Raw genomic sequence first — 11,579 nt, 5'->3', positions numbered from 1 at the left:
GGGGGGGGGGGGGGGCTGACAGACAGGCCACGAGCCCGCAGGAGGCAAGAGGAGGCGGCCGCGGCAGCAGGAGGCGAGGGGTGGCGGGAGATGAGGGTAGCACGAGCGAGGGTGGGAGGGTGGCACCTCGGAGAGAAAGCGCCTCTTGCAGGGCTCCGTCTTGAGCAGTGCGGGAGGAGGGTGAGCCTGCGCCGCCTTCGCCGCCCACGACGGGTGGGCGCCGTCGTACGCCAGCATGCGCAGCGAGCCAGACACGGCTCGCTTGCCGTCGACCTCCGCTCGCGAGGACTGCTTGCCGACGTGCTTGTGGTGGCGCGAGATCGAGAGGTACTTTGGAGGGGAGGAGTACCAGTAGAGGCGCTGCTCGCCCCACGCGATCACACCCGAGCTGGTCTCGAGCGCGAGGAGGAGCACGTCGTCGAAACCGGGCGACAGCGCGTGCGGGTCCTCCGCTGCCGCCGCCTCCCACGCCGCAATCAGCCGCGCCTCCAGCACGCCTGGCTCGAGCCTGTCCTCTGCGCTGCCGCTGCAGCGCGCCGACTCGTCTGGCACTGCCTCGCCGGAGCTGCGCAGTCCGTCGAAGACGCACCACCGTGCACCCAGCGCCGACAGGGCCGAGCGGTCGTACCGTGCCACCGTCCGACGAAGGAAGGTGTGGACCAGCTGGGTCCAGGCGCCGGGCGCACCGCGGCGCTCAAAGGTCGGCGCGTAGGTGACGGGTACGGCGCGGCTGTACTCGGCGAGCTCGTAGGAGTACGAGCCGGCGGTTTGCATGAGAAGTCGGCAAGCCGCCAACCACCGTGGGTAGGCACAACCAGGTTCAGGTTCGTTGTGTGAAGAGCTGGGGCGCGCCGTCCAAGAGCCTAGGTAGGTGCGGATCGGCAAGAGCGCAATCGATCTTTTTGCCCTCTATCACCTTGGGTTGTAAGAACTTGAAACACACCACGCAGGGGCACAGCAAGCACGGATAGCCGTTGAGGAGAAAGGGCGTAAGGTGTATGCAGTATGCGCAGCCACGCCGTGCCGCGGTGGGCGCGCCAACTCCCGCGAGCGCGGCGGGATCGGAATTGCGGCCGGAGGGAAGGGCGAGCCGCCGCCGCCGCCGCCATATACCATCAGCGACGACGACCGCGGCTCGCCCCAAACGCCAGGCGCTGGATCGGCAGTAGGGCTTGGGCGGTCAGCGTAGGCCTCGAGCCACACGAGTCGCCGACAACCCCCCCTCATCGACGTGATGGCCGCACCCGCTGCCGGCCGATGCAAGCTGCCGCCTCCACCGCACCAGCGATACTGGCCGCGGCTCGCCGCCACGCGCCGGCTCGGAAGAGGGGCTATCGGCGGCGCAGCAGAGCGGCATGCGTCGTCATTCGAGCAGCACCAGGTCCCCTCTTCGACGTGACGGCCGCTCCCGGAGCCGGCCGGTGCGCGCCCGACCCACGCCCCCTCTCGCACCCCCCCGATCCCCCTGCGCGGCGCCCCCTCCACTGCGCGCCGGCTCGAGCGCCTATTGCCAAATCGCGACTTTCGAGCGCAGTGCGTGCGCCCCACACGTCACGCGAGCGCAGGAGAGTTTGCGGCAGAGCAGTACCGTGTACTAGCCGGAGGCATCGCGCCGAAAACCCCGCGCATTCCGCCCCAACAGAGGCTGCAGGAGGCAGATGGCCAATAGCGTGTCGTTTAGCGACCATCGTTACGAAATGTAGCCTTACTCGAGTACAGGTCCGGGCTTCGGTTTCGCAACAGCTTCGTTTTCACAACACGGCCGCCTCGAGACGCCGCGCCGTCGCGCAATTCGTGCCCGAGCCGTCCACAAGGCCGCCGGCACATTTGCCAATGTGCCCGGAGCGCAGGGAGTCGATGGGTGCCGCAGTGCGAGCGAGCACTGCAGCTGCAGTGCTCGCTCGCACTGCGGCGCTGCGCCACGGCGGCGAAGCATGTCTGGACTTCAAGGACAGCGCTTCTCCGCTGCTCGAGGCTTGCGGCACGGTCCAGGCCGACCACACGGAGCACCCGAGGTAGCTGGCGTGGCCTCACTCATGACCTGTGCTACCCGTCGGCGGGGCCAGCTGCGGTTTCACAACGCGCCTCATTTTTGGCACCCTCCTGCTAGCCGCGCATGAGTAGGGAGACCGTGTGTGGTGTCTTCGCGGCCTAGAGCACCCTCTTGGCAGTCTATATTCCGGATTTTAGCCCTCCTGTCGCATCTGGTGAGCCGTACCATAGCGAGGACCAAACGTGTTGTGAAACCAAAGCACGTACCTGTACCCGGGAGCTCTCCAAGCTGTCTTGGGTGGTAAAAGAATTCCGTGGCCCTGGTTACGAAACAACGACAAGACCAAGGCACGGGCAGAGGAGCGAGAGAAGAACATAGGAACGATGGATGGATAGGGCGCCTGTTCACGGCATGGAGGGTGAGCCACGCCGAACGGAAGGACTCCGGAAGACGAATCGATGACGACGACTGTGTGGAGGTACAAGTGTTCGAAACGAGAGTGGACCTGAGCAACGACATGACTTGGCGGCAAATGATCGGAGTGGGTGTCAGAAGAGTCGTCCTTGCGCGAGGAGAGCTCGATAAACTCGAGGGGCCAAAATACGCCGCGAGGAGGGCGGAGTTGCGCCGAGAGGCGGGAGAAGCCGCGAAAGCAAGGGATCGGCAGGCGGCGTCGTCGTCGCAGAACGAGGCCGAGGAGAGCGATGAGTCAGAGGATGAAGCGGCAGGAGTGGAGTCTGGAGAGAGAACGACGAGAGTGAGACGACCGCGAGGCGGCATGGAGGTCGCTGCGAGAATTGGTGAGAAACTGCGAAGAGAGATAGGAAGAGGCAGACGCCCAAGGGTGGGCGACGGCTAGCTCCACACTCTTCTCCTTAAAATCCCTGTGTGGTGGCGGCGTGCCGTCCTCCCATCCGCATCCCTTCCCTTGGGTTTTAGGAATGTTCCCTTGGCTTGTCTGCTTTCTTTGTTTCTTCCTTGTGTGTTTTCTTTGTTTTGTTCTTTCTTTCTTTCTCAAGGCTAAAAAAGAGCCACACACAACAATTGCGTTTCGGCGGTAGTGATCTAATCACCCGAATGCCACGTTCGGATCGCTCCTCATCGCAAACCCCGTCAGCAGTGCTCCTCCGGGAATGAACGTAAGAGCTACATACACTGAGAGAGAGAGAAAAGTACACTGAGAGAGAGAGAAACGCAAAACAAAACACCAAAAAGCTTCATTCGACTGACGCGCGCATCCGCTCGCCATTCAGCGCGCCGAGTGCGGACGCGAAGAGTGGCGATGGTGGGGCGAATCGCGACAGGGTCGCGATCGCGCGATGAGCCGCGGCGGGATGAGCTGCGACGGCGCGACGAGCGTTGGCAAGACGAGCAATGGCCGCACCATGACGGGCGGCATGACGAGCGGCGCGGCTACGGCCGTCGGAGCAGAGGCGAGCGCGAGCGCGACTGGCACGATCGGCGCGATTATCGGTACCACGATCACAGGCGCGACCATGACCCGCGCGACCGACGCGACGAAGGGCAGCTCAGCACAGCGGTCGCCGGGTGGGACCGCCGATGAACGGTGCGCAAGGACGCGACGCACGAGTGTGCAATGATCGCCCCTTCTCTAGCCGCTGCGCTGACAGTGATCAGGTCCCTCGGAAGCTGACCGCTTTGATAAGCCAGGCCGGCAGCGCTGACGCATTGCTCGCGCTCTTTGCTGCCCAAAGCACGACTTTGGACCACATCCACGCTGCGAACCTGTGGAACAAGCTGGGCAAGCAGCGCATCGAGCGGCGGCACGAGGAGCAGCTTGAGCAGCTGGTGCAGCGCACACTCGACCTCGTCTCGTCGTGCAATGCGCGAGCACTGGCGAACCTCACTCACGGCGTGGCAAAGTGCGGCCAGCAAGCGAGCGTGGTGCACCCGTTGTTCGTAGCGGTGGCGGAGGCGGCGGTGGGGAGCAGGCTGGCTGGCTTCAAGCCGCAGGGGCTTGCCAACACGGTGTGGGCGTATGCGACGGCGGGCGTGGCTGCGGACGCGCTGTACGCGGCTGTGGCGGAGGCGGCGGTGGGGAGCAGGCTGGCTGGCTTCAAGCCGCAGGAGCTGGCCAACACGGTGTGGGCGTATGCGACGGCGGGCGTGGCTGCGGACGCGCTGTACGCGGCTGTGGCGGAGGCGGCGGTGGGGAGCAGGCTGGCTAGCTTCAAGCCGCAGGAGTTGGCCAACACGGTGTGGGCGTATGCGACGGCGGGCGTGGCTGCAGACGCGCTGTACGCGGCTGTGGCGGAGGCGACGGTGGGGAGCAGGCTGGCTAGCTTCAAGCCGCAGGACCTGGCCAACACGGTGTGGGCGTATGCGACGGCGGGCGTGGCTGCAAACGCGCTGTACGTGGCGGTGGCGGAGGCGGCGGTGCGCGGCGGGCTGGAAAGCTTCACCTCTCAGAACCTGGCCAACACGGTGTGGGTGTATGCGACGGCGGGCGTGGCTGCAGACGCGCTGTACGCGGCTGTGGCGGAGGCGACGGTGGGGAGCAGGCTGGCTAGCTTCAAGCCGCAGGAGTTGGCCAACACGGTGTGGGCGTATGCGACGGCGGGCGTGGCTGCAGACGCGCTGTACGCGGCGGTGGCGGAGGCGGCGGTGCGCGGCGGGCTGGCTCGCTTCAACCCTCAGGACCTGGCCAACACGGTGTGGGCGTATGCGACGGCGGGCCACTACCACCAGGTGCTGCTTGCAGACTGCTCGCGCGTGATCAGCGACTCGCTCGCGCGGGATCCGTCAACGTGGAGCGTCGGGGGCCGCTCTCAGCTTCACCAGTGGCAGCTCTGGCTCTCTCTTGGGCGAGGCGAAGACGGCAAGCAGCATCTCCTCCCCGCACCCCAGCGCCAGCTTTGCCGCGAACGCTATGGTGGCGACCATAGCTCGGCCGTCAGGCTTGCAGCGCTCCGTCGCGGCTGCACTCGCCGCCGTCCAGCGCGGCTTCGAGGAGGAGCATCTCGAGCCGCGCACCGGCTACTCGCTCGACCTGGCTCTGCCCTCATCACGCATCGCGGTCGAGGTGGACGGCCCCTCTCATTTCCTGCTGCCCGACGGCCGGGGCGTGCGCAAACCCAATGGGCCAACGATGCTCAAGCGGCGCCTCCTCGCGGTGGCTGCTGGGGGGTGATCAGCGTTCCATTCTACGAGTGGGATGGCTTCGCGACGGCCAGTGAGCGGCAAACCTACCTGGAGAGGGCGGTCGCCCCTCTGTTGGGCTAGTACTGCGCACAACGATTTGTTTTCATCTCGACTGTCTGTGCTTGTACTTGGGGGTTTGGTGTTTTTCTATGAACAGCGTCGCGCGAGTTAGATTGCTCTCTCCCCAGGTTGCTCTCTCCCCGGTTGCTCTCTCCCCGAATGGCGTCGTCCCCAAGGCGGCTTTACCGCTGCAACAGCTGGGAGATGGCGTCGATGGCGGACGGTGGGCCTGGCGACGCTGGCGGGCCGTCCGACGGCCCCAGCTCAGACCCGGGCAGCAAGTCGCGGAAGCGGAAGCGGCGTGCAAAGGCAAGGGAGCCGAAGCATGTGCTGCTGCTCGCGGTGCTCACCGTGACTGCACTCGGATGCGTGGTCCTCGCTTTTTGGGCGGGGCGGGCCCTGAGCGTTTTGCGGCTGGATGCAAAGGCGGAGGCGGAGGCGCATGCAGCGGCGGAGCGGGAGGCGCGGCTCGTGGCGGAGGCTGCGCGGGAGCGGGAGGCGCGGCTCGTGGCGGAGGCTGCGCGGGCGCGGTTGGAGGCGGAGGCGGTGGTGCAGGCGTCAGCAGCGGTGGCGGCCAAGGAGCATGCGGCCGAAAAATTGGCGGCGGCGCGGGCGGAGGTGGTGCGGCTGTGGGGCATGCTCGGCGCCAGCCAGCAAGAAATGCCGTTGGTGGACGCTGATCCGCCAGCCCAGGCCGAGGGCTCGGCCAATGATATCTATGGGGGCGGAGAGGCCCACATTTGCAGCAAGATGCTCATGGACAGCTGCACGCACCCGAGGCCGCTGTTGAAGGTGCTGCACGAGTGGCACTCGTTCGCGCACGGGTGGACGCTGGCGGGGCATGGCGCGGGCTGGGGCATCCCCTTGATGGCGGCGATGAACCACATTGAACATCGCCGTCTCGCTCCCCGTCGCGTGCCGCTGCACCTGATCTGCCACAAAGGTGGCAGCGCCTCTCTCACCCCCCCTCAGAGAGCAGAGCCTCTCATCCCCGTCGGCCGCACCTCGGCCGAACGCCGGTGTAATTAGGCATGGGCAAGATCAGCGCGGAGCCCCCACTCGGCCTGCCGCACGACGGTGCCCAAGGCTTGGGTCGCATGTGCGGCTCTCGCCTGATGGACGGCCAGATGGAGCACGTGCGCGCGCGCGGCCCGCAGCTCACAGACTCATATCCTCGGGGTCGAGGTCTCCCTCACCCCTGGCTGCTCGCGCGCAGGTTTGCCCGAGCGTGCCTGGCATCCTCGTACGGAGCACGCAGAACCCGTGCGGCGACGCCTCGCCTTCTCGCCTTCCCCCCCCCCCCCCCCTCCCCCCGCTCTTGCCCTCGCGCACACTCTCGCGGCTCGTCGACGACCTCGCGACCTCCCGCCCTCTTCAGCTCACGCGGGCCGCCCCCGTGCTCTCCCTTCCCCCGCCACACAGGTGCGGCTCCGCCTTCCGCATGATCGACGGTTCGCACAGGCTGTGCGCCTTCAAGAGCTACCTGCTGCGGTGGCACACGGACAAGTCCGCGCCGAACGCCGCCGCCGCAGAACCCGCACGACTCCCGCCGTGCGCGCCACGCTTCTTCGTTATCGAGGAGGAGGACGCGGTGAACATGGCGGCACCGATGCTGAGCATCGAGCGCGACGAGGACGAGAAAGAATTCAGTGCGACGGGTCCGAACGGGGACGGGTCGGGTTGGCTTAATCGCGAGACGTTCGCAAACGTGCTCGAGGAGTACATGAAGAACTGGCTGCCCAAGGAAGGTGGGAACGCGAATGGCTAAGTATATGCCGGCGACCAGCCGACCAGGTCGTCGATCGTCTGCTGAGTCCTGGCTGGAGTGCGTGCGTGCGTGTGGTCCAGGCAGGCGCAGGCAGGGTGCGCCCCTTTTGGGGATGTTATTCATTCATTCACACCTCTCTTTTTTGCACAACACTGTGCGAGGGAGCTTTGTTGTAAATCTCTCTTTTTTGCACGACACTGCGAGGGAGTTTTCCTGCAAAACTCTCTTTTTCAGTGTACGTACTCTCTCTCTCAGTGTATGTTTTTTGGGAAAGGCGGGAACTCAGTCAAAGTTCAAGACCTCTGGCTGCCCTTTTGCGTGAGCCGTGAGAAGCGTGCGTCCCCCTCGGCTCTCGGCAGTGTGCGTCCCCCTGGCCCCCTCACCTCAGTTCTCTCGACACATCCAATGGCCTGCTTGGCCGGCGCTCTGCACCCAACTCACCAAGTCTGCTGCAACGCGACTTGTGGGGTGTGCGGCGGCCGCGGCTGTTCCAAGCGGCCGGGTGGCCCTCGCCAATGCTGCATGCCCGCGATCCTGCGCGCGAGACGGAGCTGCGAGTCTCAGGCGGACGTGGTATGCATTCTTGGGGGTGCACTTGCAGGGAATACGGCCAATGGTGGGATGCAGAGGACCGGCAATACTCTCATCACAGCGCGCGTAGAGAGGCGGCATGCTGCACCGTGCGCCACTGCGCAAGTCGCTCGAGGCCAGAGGCAGTGTTTGGTCGGCTGGGACGAGAGCAATCAGGTATGTTGCAATGCCTCGTGCGGGACTTGCGGCGGGCCGGGCTGCTCCAAGCGCCCGGGTGGCCAGCATCAATGCTGCATGCCCGAGATCCTGCGCTCGGGTCATGCCTGCCGAGGGCAAGAGGAGGGGGCGTGTATTCTACACCGCGCGACGCCCGAGAAGGAGCTATCTGTAGGACAACTGGGCGCCATTCGTGCCGCATCCCTTCAGACGCTCCGTTTCAGCCTGGCCTTCACGTCCGTGGAGCAAATGATCCAAGAAAGGGGCTGTGGTGTCATGCCTACTGAGGCGATGTTGGTACGGTGCCGCGAACTAGCTTCTCCAATCTCCGAGCTGGCGCCAGCATGGGTGGCCACTGAATGCGGGGCGGCGCGGCAGGCGTGTCAGCAACCTGGGAGCCGGACTATAGTTGAGGTCGACCGCGCCTGTAACGGATGTGGCTTTCGTCTCGAGGACCAAAACATCTGGCACTTGCTGACGCGTGCATTCACAGTCTGGCTGGCCATGCACAGCTTCAACATCTCAAACGCCGATCTACATTTCACGCGCCGAAAGGACCAGGGGAACGTGTCTCGACAGCTCTGGGCTGGCCTGGTTGGTGGGGCGATCCGCCGACAGCCGCCGACAGCGTGTGCCACCAGGCTACGAGCGGCAAACATGCTGCCTCGGTCCGACACCGTCTGCTCACTACCTGACGCTGTCAATAGGCTCAGTGTGCCCGACATGTCCCCGAAGATGTCGACATGGCACAAAGACCCGCTGCCGGTGGACCGACTGTGGAGCCTAGGCCGAACTCCGCGGCGCTGTGCGCCGACGCAGCAAAGGGTGTTCTCCCTATTTGTCGGCGACCTCTCCCGACGGCTCGGCGCCTCTGAGTTTCCCCCAGAGGGCCGCGAGCCCTGCTTCTGGCTCAGGCTCCGCTCCATCGACGCTCGCAAGGAGTCGAACCCCGACGCTCTCCGGCAGAGACTGGCCAGGCGAGTCCGGTTCGTCCACTTTCGGCCGGGCATGTCGATGCGGCATCAAGTTGAGGAGGCGAGGAGATGCCACACCATTGTCGGCCTCCACGGTGCGTTCTAGGCCGAGTTGCGCTCGCCGAGCGATGTTACGGTCACACGCGTACCCTCTTGATAGGCGCCCAGATGATGCAGGTCATGTGGGCGCAGCCGGGAGCGGCCGTCCACGAGATACACAATCTGCATCAAACGCGCATGTTTTACTATCGCAACATTGCTCAGCTGCGAGGGCTCGAGTACTCGGCGCACCCAATCTGCCCCGTCGGCTGCATCGCGCGCGTGCAGAATGGAAGCACGCTGATCAGTCCGGCGCGGCTGGAGCGCCTGTACACGCGGGCGGCATGTGCACGAGATATCCCCCCGCAACGGCCGTGGAACATGTCTACAGTCTGAGCCGCGGGCAGGCACGGTAGGTGTTGAGAGCGTGACGAAGACCGCGCACGAATGATATTTTTGGGTTCAGAGACTCTGTAACAGAGATATCTCTCCCGGACTGAGGGGGGACTCCCCGCCGGCGGTGCCGCGTCTGCCGGCGTCTCCCCGTCGTCCCGCGGCGCTGGTGTCGATCGCTCGAGGTCGGAGACACTCTCAGCGGCGCATGATCAGGTTGGTGGTGGGCTTGCCGCCGAGCGGCGGCGCGAGCGGGCCCATCGGCCTGGGCAGCACGCGGCAACAACAAAAGGCGCACACCGGCGTGGGGACGGGGTCCTGCAGCGGGAAGGCGCCGGCGGAGCGTAGGCAGAAGAAGCGGTCGTGGTGCCGATACAGCGTGGACGGCATCTTGACCTTGAGCGCTGCGGCGGCAAGCGAGAGCTCGCAAACCGTGCCGCCACGATTCCGCATAATCTCCTCTGGCGAGCACTCCAAGGAGACCGGGAAGGCCTTGTCCCCTGACGCGAGGCAGTAGCGCGTGTGGACGCAGAGAAGCTCGTCCTCGCCGCGGCAGCCGATGAGCACGTCGTCCGGCGAGACCGACGTGTAGCAGCAGAGGGCCTGCACAGTGGAAGCAGCCGGGAGTTTGCGGAGGCAGCCAGGCGCACGCGCCGCTGAGCGCACTACTGGGACACAGTCTCTGCTCTCTGTCTTTCAGGCACCGCGTTGAAGACGCACTCGCGAGGCGCGGAACTCCCAAGCAGGGGCTTGCCAAACATTGTGCTTGGCGCCGCGGCCGCGCCGAAGCAGGGGGTGCCTAACCAGCCGACTGCCTTGTCAAATACGGCGCGCATGATTTCTCTTGTTTGTGGGCGACACCTGCCTCTGTAAAAAAACTCCTCGTTACTGCGGGAGCACGACAGAACGAGAGAGAGCGCGCGACGAGCTCGCTCGTGTCGTGCGCTCCTCCTTTCTGATGCTGCTCGCCGCCACCCTCGCGGCCACGCTCGCGGTGGCTGGTGGCTCGCGGTCCGTCCGCGCGCCTGCGCCTCGCTGCGCTGCGGCTGCGGCCTCCGAGATGCTGAGCCGGCACGAGCTGCGTGAGCGGCGGCGGCGAACGCGGCTTCTGGCGGCGGAGCTGAGTGCGCTCGATGTGCAGGGGTCGGTCGCGGTCGAATATGCAGAGTGCCTCACCGCCAAGGGCATACACTCCGCCGCTGACATTTGCGGCGTCGATCAAGGCTCCCGAGCGAGAGGAGATTCGAGAGTCTTCAGTCTGCGTGGCACACGCGGAGACCGCTGTCCCGGCAGGTGTGCTCGAGGCGTGCTCGATCCACGGCCTGGACCGGCAGCGGCTGCTCGCCTTCTCGCGGCTCGCCGCTCTCGAGCAGACGGCGCCCGCCCCCACCTCCGCCTCCGCCTCCTCGCCGGCCGACGGGGATGCGGGCAGCGTCGGGGATGCGGGCAGCGACCTGCGCTGCGAGGGCGAGGGCGGCGGTGACACGCTCGAGCTCTCGGTGCCCGACTCGCTCGACGGCTCGCGCGTCGACGCTGCGCTCGCGGCGCTGCTGCCTCCCCTCTCTCGAAGCTACTTTGGCGGCCTCGCTGCCGACGGCCACGTCCTCGTCGGGGGCGGTCGGGTGAAGAAGGTGGCTGGGCGGGCGCTGCTGCGGCGGCTGCGGCGGAAGCGCTCGAGGCGGCCTGTGCCTGCGATTAGGCGCGTGCTGTCTCCCCTCCCAACCTCGAGCAAGCGAGACCCCTCGGCTCACCTCAGCGGGCCGGTGCGGGCCTGCGTGGGGTTGCAGGCGGCGCGCGTCTGCGCGGGCGACTCGCTGAAGGTGTGGCTGCGCGCGGAGCGGGAGCTGAGCTTGGTGCCGGAGCCGCTCCCCCTCGAGGCGGCGCGTCGAGGGCGGCGGCCGGCCATCCCGCTGCGAGGGTGAGGGTGGGTTGTGGGTTGGGGTGAGTAGGTGCTACTCGAGGACGAGCACGTTGTAGTGCTCAACAAGCAAGCCGGGCTCGTCGTCCACCCGGTGGATGTCCCCTCGCCCCTCCAGCCTCCCCTTACCCTTTCCGCCCCCCCACCCCACCCCTCCCCTCCCCCCTCTCCCGCCCCCGCCCCAGGCGCCCGGCCACTGGAGCGGCACCCTCGTCCACGGCCTCCTCCACCGCATGCTGCTGCAGCGGACCGAAGCCACGCCCGGCTCGGCCCCCGCCTCTCCTTCCTCCGACCTGCTCCCCGACGTGTCTGGCTCGGGGCTCCGGCCCGGTGTGGTGCACCGCCTCGACAGGCGGAGGGAGCTCCGCCCCCCGCCCCTCCCCCCGCCCCTCCCCGCCCCCCGCCCCTCCCCGCCCCCTCCCCGCCCCCTCCCGCGCCTCCCGGTGACGACCAACCAATGCTTTGTTTTAATTCCTGACTCTCGCCTCGCCGGCAGTGATGTCAGACTGTACCCCGGAGGGAGAC

The 11,579-nt window shown here is 66.3% G+C and overlaps 2 protein-coding genes across 2 annotated transcripts in view; one reads left to right on the top strand and one right to left on the bottom strand.

Annotated features, from left to right (window-relative positions):
• The window catches only part of EMIHUDRAFT_462160 (hypothetical protein), a gene marked incomplete at both ends in the record, with an annotated part of 10,175 nt that extends 9,401 nt beyond the window's left edge, over positions 1 to 774 (bottom strand). Inside the window, one exon of the mRNA XM_005791906.1 lies at positions 127 to 774. Coding sequence (XP_005791963.1) covers positions 127 to 774 — 648 coding nt within the window. The remainder of the gene's footprint in view (positions 1 to 126) is intronic.
• Positions 775 to 8,234: 7,460 nt separating this feature from the next.
• On the top strand, positions 8,235 to 9,220 carry EMIHUDRAFT_200030 (hypothetical protein; the record flags this gene model as incomplete). The annotated part of the gene is made up of 4 exons (XM_005791905.1): positions 8,235 to 8,359; positions 8,438 to 8,799; positions 8,865 to 9,089; positions 9,180 to 9,220. The coding sequence occupies 4 exons, from the start codon at positions 8,235 to 8,237 to the stop codon at positions 9,218 to 9,220; spliced, it is 753 nt and encodes a 250-aa protein (XP_005791962.1).
• Between the last annotated feature and the right edge of the window lie 2,359 nt (positions 9,221 to 11,579).

The sequence above is a fragment of the Emiliania huxleyi genome, assembly GCF_000372725.1.
Source record: "Emiliania huxleyi CCMP1516 unplaced genomic scaffold EMIHUscaffold_11, whole genome shotgun sequence".
Taxonomy (NCBI): Eukaryota; Haptophyta; order Isochrysidales; family Noelaerhabdaceae; genus Emiliania; species Emiliania huxleyi.
This window is presented reverse-complemented; position numbering and strand designations above follow the sequence as displayed.